The sequence below is a fragment of the Mobula hypostoma genome, chromosome 5 (genome assembly GCF_963921235.1).
Source record: "Mobula hypostoma chromosome 5, sMobHyp1.1, whole genome shotgun sequence".
Taxonomy (NCBI): domain Eukaryota; kingdom Metazoa; phylum Chordata; class Chondrichthyes; order Myliobatiformes; family Myliobatidae; genus Mobula; species Mobula hypostoma.
The window spans coordinates 179,136,844-179,155,421 of NC_086101.1; the positions used below are offsets into that span (position 1 = coordinate 179,136,844).

Genomic DNA, 18,578 nt, shown 5'->3' on the forward strand with positions numbered 1-18,578 from the left:
TTATTAACGACCTGGATGTAGGGGTAGAAGGGTGGGTTGGCAAGTTTGCAGACGACACAAAGGTTGGTGGTGTTGTAGATGGTGTAGAGGATTGTCGAAGATTGCAGAGAGATGCAGAAGTATGCTGAGAAGTGGCAGATGGAGTTCAACCCGGAGAAGTGTGAGGTGGTACACTTTGGAAGGACAAACTCCAAGACAGAGTACAAAGTAAATGGCAGGATACTTGGTAGTGTGGAGGAGCAGAGAGATCTGGGGGTACATGTCCACAGATCCCTGAAAGTTGCCTCACAGGTGGATAGGGTAGTTAAGAAAGCTTATGGGGTGTTAGCTTTCATAAGTCGAGGGATGGAGTTTAAGAGTCGCGATGTAATGATGCAGCTCTATAAAACTGGTTAGGCCACACTTGGAGTACTGTGTCCAGTTCTGGTCACCTCACTATAGGAAGGATGTGGAAGCATTGGAAAGGGTACAGAAGAGATTTACCAGGATGCTGCCTGGTTTAGAGAGTATACATTATGATCAGAGATTAAGGGAGCTAGTGCTTTACTGTCTGGAGAGAAGGAGGATGACAGGAAACATGATAGGGTTTGAGGGTCGGCACAACATTGTGGGCCAAAGGGCCTGTACTGTGCTGTACTATTCTATGTTCTATAAAAACCATAACATAATCAATGAATCAACTCGGGCATTAACAGTGTGCAAAAGACAACAAAATGTGCAAATACAAAAAGAAAAAAAGTAATAATAATAAATAAATAAGCAATAAATACTGAGAGCATGAGTTGACGGGTCCTTGAAAGTGGGTCCAGAGGTTGTGGGTATGTCCTGGATGGTGGGGGTCCCTGATGATGGATGCTGCTTTCCTGCGACAATGTTTCACAGCACCAAGAACAGGAATCATTGCAGCTTACCAAGTAAGCCAACAGCTGGTGACTAGGAAGCATACACAAGTGAGTGGTAGACCCAACAACAACCTTGCGCCCAATGTCAGAAAAACCAAGGAATTGATTGTGGACTTGGGAAAGGAGAATTTGAGAGAACACATAACAGTTCTTATCAGGGGATCAGCAGTGGAAAGGGTCTCAACTTCTCTGCAGATCCATCCTGGGCCCAACATATTGATGTGATTATGAAGAAGGCACACCAGCAGATATATTTCATTCGAGCTTTGAGGAGATTTGGTATATCACCAATGACTCTAGCAAATTTCTGCCGATGTACTGTGGAGAGCATTCTGATCGTCTGCAGCACTATCTGGTATGGAATAGCTACTGGACAGGAATGAAAAGAAGCTGCAGAGGGCTGTAATCTCAGACAGCTCCATCATGGGCACTAGCTTCCCCACCATGGAGGACATCTTCAAAAGGCAATGCCCCAAAAGAGGTGGCATTATAATTGAGGACACCCACCAACCACGACATGTCCTCTTTAAGTTCAAATTTATTGTCATTCAATTGTACACATGCACACAGCTAAATGAAACAACATTAATCTGAGACCAAGGTGCAAAACACAGGACACATATTGTGTCCTTGAGCAAGGCACTTAACCACACATAGCTCTGTGACGACACCGGTGCCAAGCTGTATGGGTCCTAATGCCCTTCCCTTGGACAACATCGATGGCGTGGAGAGGGGAGACTTGCAGCATGGGCAACTGCCGGTCTTCCATACAACCTTGCCCAGACCTGCACCCTGGAAACCTTCCAAGGTGCAAATCCATGGTCTCACGAGACTAACAGACGCCTATTATATCAGAAACTTTCCAAGGCGCAAATCCATGGTCTCACGAGACTAACAGATGCCTATTATATCATATATAGAGCACATAAATTAATATTAACACAATAATATTAACAAATAATGTTAAAGATTCTGTAGAGGTACAAGTGGACATTAGTGCATATTTGACTTTTAAATATACAAATGCCTCTGATGCTGCATTAAGTAATTTGTATCGGGTGGTAGCAGGGTGTTCAAAAGTCTCACAGCCTTGGGGAGGAAGCTGCTGCCCAGCCTAACAGCTCTTTTTCTTATACTGCAGTACCTTCTGCTTGATGGTAGAAGGTCAATGAGATTGTGGGATGGACGGGAGGAGTCCTTTGCAATGCTGAATCTCTCACCAGTCCTCACAATCCATTGCAAGGTCTTGCAGACACACGACTCGCAATTCCCACAACATGATGGTGATACAGCTGGTCAGGACCGCCTCGGTGGTGCTCTGGTAGAATGGGGTCGGGGAGACTTGCTCACCTCAATCTCCTCAAGAAGTGGAGACACTGCTCTGTTTCCTTGTCTAAAGAGGTGGTGTTGCGATCTTCTCATTACTACCATCAGGGAGGAGGTACGGGAGCCTGAAGCCACACACTCAATCATTTGGGGTCCAATGTTCTTGTTGGTTTCTTTCTGTGAGGGCAACCTGTTAGTTTTTTTTGCGTGTCTGAGAGAGGGGTTAGGGGTTTAATGCTATTATAGCTGTTCTTTTCTGCGAGTGTGAGGGGAGTTGATGTCTTTTCTTTCATCAATTGGATTTTGAAAAATAAAATGAACCTTTGATGATAAACATGATTCTGGTACTGATTCAGGAATTACTCATTTCCCCAACCACACGACTTTATTTATATCCTTGCAACACATAGGAAATGGTGACTTTAGGACAATGATTCTCAGAACATTTTAACACTAGCAGTTGTTCCATATTGGGAATAATTAATGGAGATGACTTGTGAGTCATTGACTCTTCATCATTATATGACTATGTTTTAGCACTGAAGGCTTCTTTGCACCAGGATCAGAGTGACTGACGGCCAGTGATAAAGAACCTGCACTTATTATAAATTATTTATATTACTTTCTCAAATGTTCAAAGTTCAAAGTAAATTTATTATCAAAATTAAGAGATGCTACAATATGCTGCCCAGAGATTCACTTCCTTGCAAGCATTCACAGTAGAACAAAGATATACAATAGAATCAAAGAAAAACTAATGCACAAAGACTGACAGAAAAAAAACAATGTGCAAAAGAAGACAAACTGTGCAAATAGAAATAGAAAAAATAATTACTACATAAATACATAATACTGAGAACACGAGTTGTAAGGTCCTTGAAAGTGAGTCCAGAGTTTGTGAATTTAAGGATAAGATACATTTTCTGCAAAAGCAAAATATGTTAGATTCTGGAAGTCAGAATCTAGCAGCAATTGCTGAAATACTCAGCAGGTCAGGCAGTATCTGTGAACAGAGAAACAGGGTCAGCGGTTGATATCAATGATGCAGCAGATCTGGAAGAAGTTAGAGATGCAATGTTTTTAAGAAGAGGGAATCAAGGGAGGGAATGAGAGAACCAAAGTAAAGGTCTGGTATTGGATAGAAGTAAAAGCACTTAAATGAAACAAGGAAAGGTGCTGTGAGTTAAGAAAAAGTGTGGCAATATGGCAAATCCTCCAAGAACACCACAAACTTGTGGAGTTTGGAGGCGAGTGTGCCTGAGTGATCTGTTAAGCTATGTTGGCTGGAGTCAGGGCCTTGTGCTTTTGCTCTTGGTAGGGTCACAAATGCCAAAAATGTCAAAGGAAAGAGGCCAGGCTCAGAGTGGTCCACTGGTCCTCCAGGTTCATGGGTTCAGCTCAGCGCTATCAACCCCGACTGATCAAAAAAAATTGTTACGGAAACAGCAATGAGATTCCTTTTGTGTGGCCAAGGACACAGAGATGAAGGACCTTCATTGCTGCCCTAAACGCCAGTGGAATAATGTGCAATTAGTAATTAATTAATGGGGCAAATATAGATATTGAGCTTAGAGGTATTAAGGAGAATCAAGAGTACAAGGATATTGCTGAGACTTGAGGACGTGAGATATATGCTAAGGCTGAATAGGTTAGAACTTTAGTCACTGGAATGCTGGAGAGTGATGGGAGATCTTATGAAGATTTACAGAATTATGAGGTGTATAGATGGGGTAAATGCTTGCAGACCTTAACCCTTAAGGTTGGGTAGGACTAGAACTAGAGGTCATAGATTTAGGGTGAAAAGTGAAATATTTAAGGGGATTCTGAGGAGGAACTTCAGTCAAGGGATGGTGCAAGTGTTGAACGAGCTACCAGCTGAAGTGGATTTAATTGTAACACTTAAGAAATGTTTGGATCGATACATGAATGAGAGGGTTATGGTCCATGTGCAGACAGATGGAACTAGGCAGAAGACCAAGCTGGGGTCTTCTATTTGGGAGGAAAAGATGGCGGCGCAACACAGCTCGCAGCGGCCACTCCGGTGGTGATGTCTGTTATCTGTCAAGTAGGATGCCATGCGCAAACCTGATTTGATGGAGACGGACGACAGAGCACGGAGGAACATCTGGAGAAACTTCTGAAATGCCTGCTTCGCTGCTGCTGCTGCTACTGTGTGGTCCGGAATCTCCGGAGGAGAAGGCCCCGAGTCCTCGGCTTTGCTTATTGCTCGGCAGTCGGGGTGGGGTCAAAGTGCTCGGCAAAGGATGGTGCTCGGAGAGGCTGTATCGGAGAGCTGGTCAGAAGCTCTAAGTTTTCGGACAGACTCAGAGTCTGCTGCGGTCGGGTGCTTCCAATGCATCTCGGCAGGTGTCAGTGCTTGGAGGTTCATGGCAGGGAGAGTTTCTCCTTTCTACCGCCTGTGTGAGATGATGATCGATCGGAACTTTGAGACTTCTTTTTTTACCGTGCCCATGGTCTGTTCTTTATCAAATTATGGTATTGCTTTGCATTGTTGTAACTGTATGTTATAATTATGTGGTTTTGTCAGTTTTAGTCTTGGTTTGTCCTGTTTTTTGTGATATCATTCTGGTGGAATATTGTATCATTTTTTAATGCATGCATTTCTAAATGACAATAAACGCGGACTGAGTGTCCTCATAATCTAAAAAAATCTAATCTAAAGCTGGCATGGGCTGAAGGGCTTGCTTCTGTGCTGCAGTGGTCTATGATTCTCATTTATACTTGCTGAACTCAACATTAAGGTCCATTGTCAGAAATGTGCTCAGTGAGGAACTGTTCCTTATAGTCTGTTTTGATCTTCATTGGAACAATGTAGAAGGACAGAAAATTAAAGAGAATTAAATTCAGACAACACTAAGTTTGAACTCATCCTCCCAGAGTGAAAGGTGTTCTTCAAAATTTTCTCCCATCTGCATTTGGCCTTAAGTTTCACGGACAACAAACTCGACAAGTACTTTACGTCTCTGCACTATAATGGTATTGGAAAACAACAAAATTTCACATCATATAAAACAGTGACAATAAACCTAATTCTGATTCTGACAAGCACGTTCCTGCTTCCTCTGAAATGAGTGACCTCTCAGACACTGGGGAAGGAGGGTGGGATGGGAAATGCCAATTTGGGGAGATAGGATGAAGACAACACCAGGCTGTCACATCAGAATGCTCCAGAACCTTTTCTATTCTGTTTAGCCATAGTGTTTGACTTACCTGGTAAACATAAATAGCCAGTGTAGCACAATAAGCAAATCTGTCTCCACTGGCAACACAGACGTCTTTGTTCCATGGTTGACAGCCGGCGGCCAGAAGTCCCACTTGTTTAACCTGCGACATCTTCACCTGTGAGCATAAGATTCCCATGTTAAGACCATCAGACCAAAAGTCATAGAAGCAGAATTGGGCCATTCGGCCCATCAACCCTGCTCCACCATTCTGTCATGGCTGATTTATTTTCCTTCTCAACCCCTTTCTCCTGCCTTCTCCTTGTTACCTTTAACACCCTCACTAATCAAAAGCTATCAAACTCTACTTTAAATATGCCAAATAACTTGTCCTCCACAGTCACCTGTGGCAATGAATTGAACAATGTAGGAGGTCAAGGATAGAATATTAAAGAGAATTAAATTGAGAACTAAAATAATTTTGGACTCACTCTCCCAGACAGAAAAGTGTCCATTGAAATTTTCTTCCAAATTGCACTTGTTCTTAAATCACCTACTATAGGCATAAGACTGAAACTATGTCAGATACTTTGGATAATAGTTGACAACTTCTGGTGGTGGGCATTGTATTGGTAAATGACACTGTAGTTTTCTCACATAGCCCGGAAATCCAACAAGGTGATCCTGCAACAACCAAACAACCTGAGCATGGAGCAGTGCCAAGTAGCACAGGAGAACTAAGCAGATATCAATGGCTATCAAGAGGCAATTGTCCCTAATATTATGCCAGCCTGAACACACATTCATATTCCTCTTCCTCCTTGTAGACAGAGTCTCCCTCATGAAACCTGGAAATCGCAGAGATATGAAATACCTCACACAATATTTCAGTGCCTGATCAATGCATTTGCATTCAATTTTCTTAAAAATCTGCAGATGCTGAAAATCTGAAACAAAAACATTAAAATATCTGGATCAGGCAACCTTTGTGGAAAATAAAAAATTGAACATTCATGTCCAGGACTTGTTTTTTGTCAGAACTGAGTCAGAGAGGAAGAAAAATGTTAGGTGTGAGTTGCAGGGAAGGTGGGAGAGGGAGGGATGGAGAGGACAAAGGGAATATCATTGATAGGGTAAGCCACGGTTGCTCATTATCTGAAAACTGTTGCAGGCAGAAACCCTTCCCACACCTAAATAAGGAATAAGGTAACTGGGGAAAAGTATGGGGGGGCGTTTGTCTGAGGTAGTGTGTTTGTTTCTTTGTGTTTTTGTTTTTGTTTTTTTTTATACACAGATTGTGGTGGGCACATGGAACACACTGCCAGGGGTGGTGGTAGAGGCAGATACATTTGAGACACTTATGAGACTCTTAAGATAGGTATGAGGATGAAAGAAAATGGAGGGAGTATGAGATGGAAGAGCAAGATTGATCTTGGAGTGGGTTAAAAGACGATGGGTCGAAGGGCCTGTACTTCACTGTACTGTTCTATGTTCTATGTTCACAAACCTGAACAAGCACCATTAAGTGCTGTATCCTTTGGTACTACTAACTGGAAGCTAAAATTAACCCAAGATTAATTTTGCCAAGCCTGGAGATAATAACCCAAATGGCCTCTATTTGTGTCATAATTTTCCACAATTCAATGAAATAGAATAGAGGATAAGGAGAAAGAGATAGAGTATTTTTGCTGTAATTTCAAACAGAAATGGCTTTATTCAAATTAGCAACTCAGTGCTGAAAATAGAATTCCGTAACACAGGCTGTATTCATCCACTCCTGGCTAATGCATTTCTATTTCGAGAATTTTGCAGGTACAGCTCTCTTTATTGTATTTTAACAAAAGATGCTTAACTGACTGACTACCATTATTCTTGTATTCTTATATTAGTTCTGCCTAAAATTCCAGGGAACTTTAATCACAAGGCTCATTCTCAGTCCTCGATATGAGGTACATAAAGATCCATGAATAGACATTGTTATCTTACTGAATGTCGATACATAGACATTGTCCCCTTTCTAAACACAGACCCATAGACAGACACATCACCTTACTGAACAGTAGATCCACAGACACTGTCAACATACTGAACCTGTGTCCATTGACAGACACAGTCATCTTACTGAAAATAGATCCACAGACACTCTCACTTCACTGAATGTGAATCCATAGGCAATCACCCTACTGAACACTGTCACTGTATTAAATGTCGAAGCATAGACAGACACTGTCACCGTACTGAACATGAATCCATAGATGAACACAGTCACTTTACTGAAAATGGATCCGTGGACATTTTAGTGAACGTAAAGATTTGCTTTATTTGTCACATGTACATCGAAACAACAAAATGTACAGTGAAATGTGTCATTTGCCTCAATGACCAAGATAATTCAAGATGCGCTGGGTGCAGCCCACAAGTGTCGCCATGCTTCCAGCGCCAACATAGCATGCCCACAATTTACTAATCATAACCCATATGTCTAGAATGGTGGGAGGGATCCAGACCATCTGGAAGACAGAGAACGGAAAAAACTCCTTACAGACAGCAGCAGGGATTGAACTGCGATCTTACAGCTGATGCTGAAAAGTATTTCACTACATGCTACACTACTGTGTTTCTAATGTGGATCCACAGACATACACTGATGCCTTCCTGAACACAGGGAGACAGTCACCTCTCCATGCATAGATACCCTTGCTTAGTACTTCCTCCCTCTCAGTAATGTGAGCTGCTTTATACAGAAGACTTCACATTTTATTCTGCTGCCGAAATTGGAATCCGCCACAGTCAGTCATGTCCACCGTTCAGGACGCACTTTAAGAGTGAGCCCCAGCAATGATTCTACCTATTTCTGGGGGACAATGATTCTTCACTTGCACCCTGTAAAACCAGCAGATTTGTCAGAAACAGAGAACTGTCGAGACTTGATCTCACGTCCCGTAGCCAACTGCACCGCCCATTAAAAAAGGCTCAGCTGAACTAGGTTAACTTTGTTACAGTCTGGACTCTGCTATCACCTTTATTTGCTTGCACTAAACAAACATGAAGAACTTTAGTCATATGATATAGTCCCAAAATTTGATTCCATATTATCAATGGAAATGAATTTCTAAAATGGGGAACCAAACACATTCCTGAATGAGAATGGTTTTGAATGATAAATTTCAACTTCATATACATTAATGCGTAAATTCTCTCCCTTGCAGACCTTGCCTCTTGCTCTATCCTTCTCACTGTCCTCTGCATCTCATCTCTAAACTTCTGCTGTTCTCATGAAAGTTCAACAACCCGATATATTAACACAAGAGATTCTACAGATGCTGGAAATCCAGAGAAACACACACAAAATATGGGAGGAATTCAGCAGGTCAGACAATGGCTACGAAAAGGAATAAGTAATCAATATTTTGGGCCAAGACCCTTCATCAGGACTGGAAGGTAAAGGGGAAGAAGCCAGAATAAGAAGCTGGAGGAGAGGGGAAAGAGTACAAACAGGCAGGTGATTGGAGAGACCAGGTGAGTGGGAAGAATATAGACCATAGATATTGGAGCCATTCGGTCCTCTGAGTCCACACTGCCATATGATCACAGCTGATTTATTTTCCCTCTCAATCGCATTCTCCTGACTTCTCCCTGTATCCTTTGATGCCCTTACTGATCAACTTTTGCTTAAAATATACCTGATTTATGGTGTTGTAAAGTATCACGCCAATTACAACTGAGGGGAAGGAGGGGAGGGCATGAGGGGGAGAGGGAGGGTGAGAGGGTGAGGGCGAAGCCATGTGGGGGAAGGACATAAGGGGGGGGAAGAGGGTGAGGATTGAGGGGTCTGGGGAGGGGAAGGATGAGGGTGTGGAGGTGATGGGGAGGGGAAGGGGTGAGGGTGAGGCGAGTGGGAGTGCATGAGGGGGAGAGAGAGGGTGAGAGGCTGGGGGAAGGGCATGGGGGAGGGCGAGTGTGATGGGGTGTGGGTAAGGGAGGGGGTGAGGATGAGGAGGTGAGGAGGAGGAGGGGGGGAGGGCATGAGGGTGAGTGTGTGCGGGAAGGGGAAGGGACTGGCTACAGAGCTTTCCTCTCTCATTTAACTCCAGTGAAAGCAGTGAAGACGGCAGAGCAAGTATAAGCACCAACTCCTGCAAAACCTCCAGGACTCAGAGAGAACTTGAGTTGGGTTGAACGACTTATGTGACTCCTACCACTTTTGGGGTTTTGCAGGTTAATGCAAAGGTAGCTAGGATGCTTTAGGTATGAAAAGAGATTAGTTGAAATGCTGTTCCTTTACACTGTGAAGGAAACAGCAGATATTCAACCTGCAATACAGTTAGAACCCTACACCCACTATACACCTATTGCTCAAATCCACACCGTAGACATTTCCTTCCCATCATTATGAATAATACTTTGTTTAGGGAGCAACACCAAGGACGATGTTTAAATAGGAACAAAGGAACTAAATTATAAGGTAAGCAGGCTGAATTATTTTTGCCATTTGGGCATTGCAAGTGCGAGGTTCACTCTGATTTTTGCTGCTCTATCCATCCATGTTATCCCTTGGTATATCTTTTCTTTCATATGTGACAGATCACAACAGGGATGTCAGATCACTGATCAACAGCAGGCTTCAAACGAGAATCCCGCTGTCGTACACAGAGCAGGACACATCAGCTCCTCGCTTGCCAGCTGCTAAGAAGAGGGAGGGTACAGAGCTGCGACTAAAAATAACAATTTCAAACAGAAAGAGGACAAAACAGATCAGAATATTCACAGTGCTTTTCTTGTGTGTTTCTCAGAACAGCACTTTCATTAAAAGGCTCAGATCTGGAGATTATAATAGATAAATCATAATATTATAGTCACAGCTTTTGGCTGGTCAGCAAATTTTTTATTTTGGGGTCTTTGGACAGGAATCCTGAACAAATTCAAAACACTGCGTTTACACAATCTGTGCTAAAAGCAGATCTTGGGTTGCCATGGAGATCCTGTAGGAGGAGACAAAAAAAATCAAGGGATCTTTCAATCCCAGTCTCCTGCAGTCGGTTTGTATACATGTGTAATGCACCGTGCTTATAGTATACAAATTCCCCTCACAAAAGCAGCATACAGATGATCTGTGAAACGCTATCTTTTAAGTACCTAAATTTTGCTTTTCCCTTGCCATTTCCAAATTAGGCCAAAATCGAGCCATGAGTTACAGTATGATCACAGTTGTGCAGTGCAGTAATCTGTTTCCTGAGAAAATAGCATTCCTACCTTAACCTCTGCATTGCTTTCCGAGAACCACTTGAGGATTCCAGCATCAATTTCAGGATCCATCTGCCCCAGGAGAACAGCAACCTCAGGGAGCAGGGGTACCTCCTCTTGTTACCCCTCACCCTGATCCAAGCTGGCCATTAAGCAGCACAGCTTTTACTAAGGGATGATCCAGAAATAGAGCCAATGCCAGTCACGCTGCTTGGGGAAAAGCACCGTCAGTAGCCTAGCAACTGGAGGTTTCTTTATTTAAATAATTTTTCTTGTTCTTCCTGAGACACACTCTTGTTTTTTTTAGTGGACTCTCTCTCTCCTCGCACGTGCACTTTCACACACACTCACTCTCCTCCACACACTCTCTCTCTCCTCACACACACTCACTCACTCTCCCCCACTCTGCCTCAGACACTCACTCTCTCCTCACACATAGACTCTCGCACTCTCTCTATCGCACTGCCTCACACACTCTCTCTCTTCACACATGGACTCTCGCACTCTCTCTCTCCCACTCTGCCTCACACACTCACTCACTCTCCCCCACACACTCACTCTCTCCTCACACATAGACTCTCGCACTCTCTCTATCGCACTGCCTCACACACTGTCTCTCTCTCTTCACACATGGACTCTCACACTCTCTCTCTCCCACTCTGCCTCAGACACACTCTCTCCTCACACTCTCACACACACACTCTCTCTCCTCACACACGGACTCTCGCACTCTCTCTCTCTCTCCTCACACACTCACTCACTCTCCCCCACACACTCACTCTCTCCTCACACATGGACTCTCGCACTCTCTCTCTCTCACTGTCTCACACACTCTCTCTCTCACACACACACTCTCTCCCCTCACACACTCTCTCTCTCACTCCCTCCCACTCTGCCTCACACAGTCTCTCTCTCATACTCTCACTCTCTCCCACTCTGCTTACACATGCACTCTTTCACACTCTCTCATACACTCCCTCTCCCCATTTTCTCACACTCACACTCTCTCACACACACAAATACACTGTCTCTCTCTTCCCCCCACCACACACACACACACACACACACACAGAGTTCCTTTCTGTATATCAGTTCAGTAAGCTACCTGTCTTCCTTTGAGCATCTCTGCTTGGTCATACAACTCCAACTCGATTGCAAATGCCTGCAAAACAACTTATAGAGGACAAGAAGATATACTCCATCAGATTTCTCTGATATAATTGGCCATCCAGTGTTAAAAAGATAAATTGGGCTCTGAATGACACATTAAAATCTGTACTATAAAGTTAATTTTAAAATGAACCATTAAGATCTCTCAGCATCCGTCAAATCACATTTTTGCAAATAAATTGCAGTTTATAAATGCTTTACGTGAAGTGAAAATGTCAAAGATCAGTTGTAATTATAACTTCAAAGCCAGATTTTTTAAAATTTCATATGGAGTTAACTGATCTGTTGTCTGGCATATAAATGTGTAGAAGCTCCCTGTTATTTGAACAAGCATAGGATAACTTAAGGGTGAAAGGGGAAATATTTAAGGGGAACCTGAGGGAGAAGTTCTTCACTCAGAGGATGTTGTGAGTGTGGAATGAGATGCCAGTGGACATAGTGGATGTGGGTTCAATTGTAACACACGAGAGAGTAAATATGTGGAGGGGAGGAGTATGGTCCAGGTGCAAGTTGATGGAACTAGGCAGACTTACAGTTTGGCACAGACTAGATGGGCTGAAGAGCCTGTTTTTGTGTTGTAATGCTCTATAACTTGTCCGACAATTTTCTTTCTGTTGATTAAGAATATAAGGGATCCGAAGAAGAGTGGTCAGGCCCGAGTCACCATTCAACAAGATTGTTAATGATCCTTTGTCTCAGCTTTAGTTACCCACCCAAACGCTTGGTTCCTGGAAATTCTGAAACAACGAGCCATAGAGATGTGCAGAATAGAAAAGACCCTTCAGCCCATACATGTCCATGCTGACCAAGATGTATATTCAAGTTAATACCATTTCCGACTACTTGGTTTATATATCTCTCTCAAACAGGAGTTCCCAACCTTTTTTTCATGCCACGGTCCCACGGACTAATACCACTAGACAATGGGTCTCTGGATCTCAGGTTGGGAACCCCATGCAGACTAAACTCTCGTTATCCAATAGCCTGTCCATCACACTTCTTCAATGTACATATATAACGTACCTGCTTCAACCACCGCCTTTGGCAGCTGGTTCCATATATTCACTGGCCGCTGTGTAAAAATAAAATATGTTCAACATCCAAGTAGTCACAGCTCACAACCTCTTCTGTAAAGATAATCTTACTATCCAGGTGATGTAGTGCAGGAAAGTAGCATCCCAGCTTCGACAGTGTGAAATGTGAGGAGGATGTTATGAGAATGCAGGGTCACTTGGACAGGCTGGGTGAGTGGGCGGATACATGGCAGATGCAGTTTAATGTGGATAAATGTGAGGTTATCCACTTTGGTGGTAAGAACAGGAAGGCAGATTATTATCTAAATGGAGTCAAGTTAGGAAAAGGGGGAGTACAACGAGATGTAGGTGTTCTTGTACATCAGTCACGGAAAGCAAGCATGCAAGTACAGCAGGCAGTGAAGAAAGCTAATGGCATGCCGGCCTTCATAACAAGGGGAATTGAGTATAAGAGCAAAGAGGTCCCTCTGCAGCTGTACAGGGCCCTGGTGAGACCACACCTAGAGTACTGTGTGCAGTTTTGGTTTCCAAATTTGAGGAAGGACATTCTTGCTATTGCGGGAGTGCAGCGTAAGTTCACAAGGTTAATTCCCAGGATGGCGGACTGTCATATGTTGAAAGATTGGAGCAACTGGGCTTGTATACTCTGGAATTTAGAAGGTTGAGAGGGGATCTTATTGAAACATATAAGATTATTAAGGGATTGGACACGCTGGAGGCAGGAAGCATGTTCCCGCTGATGGGTGAGTCGAGAACCAGAGGCCACAGTTTAAGAATAAGGGGTAGGCCATTTAGAATGCAGTTGAGGAAAAACTTTTTCACCCAGAGAGTGGTGGATATATGGAATGCTCTGCCCCAGAAGGCTGTGGAGGCCAAGTCTCTGGATGCTTTCAAGAAAGAGATGGATAGAGCTCTTAAAGATAGCGGAATCAAAGGTTACGGGGATAAGGCAGGAACTGGATACTGATTGTGGATGATCAACCATGATCACAGTGAATGGCAGTGCTGGCTCGAAGGGCCAAATGGCCTACTCCTGCACCTATTGTCTGTTGATATTCTAGTCTCCAACCTATGATGGCAATAAGTCATATGCCTTCAACATCCTCTCTACCCATGTTGCCACTTTCAAGGAACTTTAGTCTTGAACCTGAACTTCCTTCTCCCTGTTCATCAACATTCTTCATTGCCCTACCATTTAATGTACATGCTTGGCTCTTATTTGACTTCCCAAAATGCATCATCTCTCATTTGTTGGGATTAAATTCCATCGGTCTGCCAATCGGAAACATTACTGCCCTTTGCTAAAACAGTTTGGATTAAATTAATTCATCTTGGGTCCTGTATATTTTAACCTTCTGGACCAGCCTACCAAGTGAAACCTTGTAATATGCCTTACTAAGATCCATATGGACATCTACGGTCCTGCCTTCAATTCTTTTAGTTACCCCCTCAAAATATTTAACCAAATTAGTGATGCAGGAATCCACCCATACAAAACTATTACATGAGCCCTCATGATCATATTGAATCGACTTTATTACTTACTTCCTTCATATACATGAGGAGTAAAAACCTTTACCTGAGGCTTGGGAAGCCAGGTAGCCTACAGTCCTACAGTTTCCTGCCCCACCAGTTGCTTGTGTCCATGATCTCCGGCTCAGGTGTCAGATCTTCAGAGAGAGTGTCATTCACGATTTGTTGCAAAGCTCTCGTCGTCACATCTCTGCCACTTCACTGGGATCTACCCTGGGCCCAGCATGTAGATGCAACCATGAAAAAGGTGGGCTAATGGCTTTAAAGTCTTAGAAGTTTAAGGAGATTCAGCATATCATCGAAGTCTCTTGACAAACTTCCACAGATTTACAGTGAAAGCATTCTGACTAGTTGCATCATGACCTGGTAAAGAAACTCCAATTCTCAGGAACACAGAAGACTACACATACATAGTCCTGATGAAGGGTCTCAGCCGAAGACATTGATTGTTTATTCATAGATGCTGCCTGACCTGCTGAGCTCCTCCAGCAGTTTGTGTGCATTGCTCAAGATTTCCAGCATTTGCAGAATCCCTTGTGCTTAAGGGGCTACACAGATTGGAGGACTCAGCCATTTTCATCAAGGGTACAGCTCTCTCCACCATTGAGAACATCTACAAGAAGCAATGTCTCAGGAAAGCAACATATTTCATCAAGGACCCCCACCATCCGGGCCATGCCCTCTTCTCATTGCTGCCACCAGGCAGAAAGTTCAGGAACCTGAGGACTCACGACTCAAAGTTCAACAACAGCTTCTTCCCTATTGCCATCAGGTTCTTGAACCAACCTGTACTGCTGCCACAGAAAAAGCAAATTTCTTGACTCGTGGGTGATGATAAATCTGATTCTGATTTGGGTCTCTTGTGGACTGAGAGTGGGAAGGAGCAGGGAGATGGAAATCATCATAGAGAAAATGGGAAGAGAGAGAGGAGGAAGTGGGAAGCATGAGAGAGTCATTCTGTAATGATCAATAAACCAACTGTTTGGAACCACATGAATTTTCCTGGTGTCTCAGGGCTGGGTGTGTCTGCACGTCCGTGCCACCCTCCACCCTTGGCACTCTTTCTTTACCATCTGTCCCAGACCCCTACCACAGCACTGCACCCTCGCCATTCCCAACATCCTCTGCTCCCACCAGGTTTACAAACTCGCTTTCCCCTCCATGTTGACAAATACAGTACTGTGCAAAAGTCTTAGGTGCCCTAGCTTATACATGTACTGTATATATGCCTAAGACTTTTGCACTGTTCTGTATATTTCCCTCAACTTGCACCTATGTTATTTTTTATTACCCGGTGCAAGTTATGTAAACTTTATATCCATTTAAGTTTATGGAATTTGAGTTTGTTATGTTTGTGATGTATTATGCTTCAACTGCAGAAGGCTAATTTTCATCCCATTTATATCCTAGATATGTACGCACATGATAATAAACTTGAACTTGCTTTTGCCAGTCATCCTGCCTGAACAGACAGCTGCTGTCCTTGCTGAGGAGGTGCAATTGACAGTCAGGTCCCAATGGCTCCGAGTTGCTCAAGTTCTCCAAAGAGTGACCACTAACGTTTAAATACACTAAGATGGCTAATGCTTAATTATGTTTGAATATGCCATGGCTGCTTATTTCATTGTACATGTCAACTGTTTACTCGTTTCCACAGATGCTGCCTGACCTACTGAATTCTTCCAGCACTTTGTGTGTATTACTTTGATTTCCAGCATTTGCAGATTTTCTCTTGTTTGCATTTCGTTACATCACTAGTTTCATTGGGTTCATTTAGTTTCATTAGATCTTTATCTTTACAAGATTGTTCGGCTTGCTGGTTTCTTAATAAAGTTTCACGCATACTTTCTTTGACTTTAGAATTTGGTTATTTTTGGAGCGTGCCGTACAGTATCATACGGTATACCGTGCTTAGTCTCCGAGTGGCTTTGGTTTGTTTTAAAGTAACCACTACAAACACTGTTTTACACTCTCCCTAGATGCTGCCTGAATCTGCTGAATATTTCCATCTTTCTGCTTTATTTCAAGGTTTAAAAACGTGCAATAAATTGGTAAATTGCTTTATTATTATCACATATACAAAAGCACAGTAAAAAAGTTTGCTTTGCATGCCATCCATACAGATCATTCCACCACATCGGTACATTGAGGTAGAAGAAGGGCAAAACAATTACAGGATTCAAAATAAAGTGACATACATCAAAATTGCTGGTGAAAGCAGCAGGCCAAGCAGCATCTGTAGGAAGAGGTGCAGTCGACGTTTCAGGCCGAGACCCTTCGTCAGGACTAACTGAAGGAAGAGTGAGTAAAGGATTTGAAAGTTGGAGGGGGAGGGGGAGATCCAAAATGATAGGAGAAGACAGGAGGGGGAGGGATAGAGCCGAGAGCTGGACAGGTGATAGGCAAAAGGGGATACGAGAGGATCATGGGACAGGAGGTCCGGGAAGAAAGACGGGGGGGGGGTGACCCAGAGGATGGGCAAGAGGTATATTCAGAGGGACAGAGGGAGAAAAAGGAGAGTGAGAGAAAGAATGTGTGCATAAAAATGAGTAACAGATGGGGTACGAGGGGGAGGTGGGGCCTTAGCAGAAGTTAGAGAAGTCGATGTTCATGCCATCAGGTTGGAGGCTACCCAGACGGAATATAAGGTGTTGTTCCTCCAACCTGAGTGTGGCTTCATCTTTACAGTAGAGGAGGCCGTGGATAGACATGTCAGAATGGGAATGGGATGTGGAATTAAAATGTGTGGCCACTGGGAGATCCTGCTTTCTCTGGCGGACAGAGCGTAGATGTTCAGCAAAGCGGTCTCCCAGTCTGCGTCGGGTCTCACCAATATATAAAAGGCCACATCGGGAGCACCGGACGCAGTATATCACCCCAGTCGACTTACAGGTGAAGTGATGCCTCACCTGGAAGGACTGTTTGGGGCCCTGAATGGTGGTAAGGGAGGAAGTGTAAGGGCATGTGTAGCACTTGTTCCGCTTACACGGATAAGTGCCAGGAGGGAGATCAGTGGGGAGGAATGGGGGGGACGAATGGACAAGGGAGTTCTGTAGGGAGCGATCCCTGCGGAATGCAGGGGGGGGGAGGGAAAGATGTGCTTAGTGTTGGGATCCCGTTGGAGGTGGCGGAAGTTACGGAGAATAATATGTTGGACCCGGAGGCTGGTGGGGTGGTAGGTGAGGACCAGGGGAACCCTATTCCTAGTGGGGTGGTGGGAGGATGGAGTGAGAGCAGATGTACGTGAAATGGGGGAGATGCGTTTAAGAGCAGAGTTGATAGTGGAGGAAGGGAAGCCCCTTTCTTTAAAAAAGGAAGACATCTCCCTCGTCCTAGAATGAAAAGCCTCATCCTGAGAGCAGAATAAAGTGTTACAGTTATCGAGAAAGTGTACCACAGGCACACAATAAGATGCAAGGCCGTAACAAGGTAGATTGTGAGACCAAGGTTCCGCCTTATCGTATTAGGGCACTGTTCAACAGACTTATAACAGTGGGATAAAAGCTGTGTACAGACTTTTGTATCCTCTGACCAATGGGAGGAGGCAGGAAGGAGAGTATTTTGTATCTCAAAGGTCTAGCTGTTAAGACCACATGACCATAAGACATGGGAGCAGAATCAGGCCATTTGCCAATTCATCATGGCTGATTTATTATCCCTCTCAACGCTTCTCCTATCATCTCCCAATAACCATTGACGGTCTTACTAATCAAGAACCTATCAGCCTCCACTTTATATATATCCAATGAATTGGCCTCCAGAGCCATTAGTGGCAATGAATTCCACAGGTTCACCAATTGGCCAAAGAAATTCCACTTCATAAGAGCATAAGCCATAGGATCAGAATTAGGCCATTCAGCCCATCGAGTCTGTTCTTCCACTTCATCATGGCTGATTCCGGATCTCACTATAAGACCATAAGACATAGGTGCAGAATTAGTTCATTCAGCTCATCTCTGTTTTAAAGGGACATTCTTCTATTCTGAGGTGATGCTCTCTGGGTCCAAGGCTCTCCCACTACAGGAAACATGCTCTCCATGTCCACTCTATCTAGGCTTTTCAATATACGATTGGTTTCAGTTGCGATCCACCCCACCCACATTCTTCTAAATTCCAGTGAGCGTAGACCTAGAGCCAATAAACACTCCACGTACATTAACCCTTTCATTCCTGGGATCATTCCTGTG

General features: G+C 43.7%; 1 protein-coding gene across 7 annotated transcripts in view; it reads right to left on the reverse strand.

Annotated features, from left to right (window-relative positions):
• Window positions 1–18,578, reverse strand: part of wdr17 (WD repeat domain 17) — a 155,503-nt gene that overhangs the window by 117,705 nt on the left and 19,220 nt on the right. For 3 of the 7 annotated variants that reach the window (XM_063049472.1, XM_063049468.1, XM_063049470.1), the window contains one exon: window positions 5,460–5,588. In XM_063049472.1, coding sequence (XP_062905542.1) covers window positions 5,460–5,582 — 123 coding nt within the window. In that variant the 5' untranslated portion in view covers window positions 5,583–5,588. Of the gene's footprint in view, window positions 1–5,459; window positions 5,589–10,663; window positions 11,291–12,847; window positions 12,897–18,578 lie in introns of those variants that run through there. The other 4 variants (XM_063049469.1, XM_063049471.1, XM_063049467.1 and 1 more) reach the window with 2 other exon arrangements.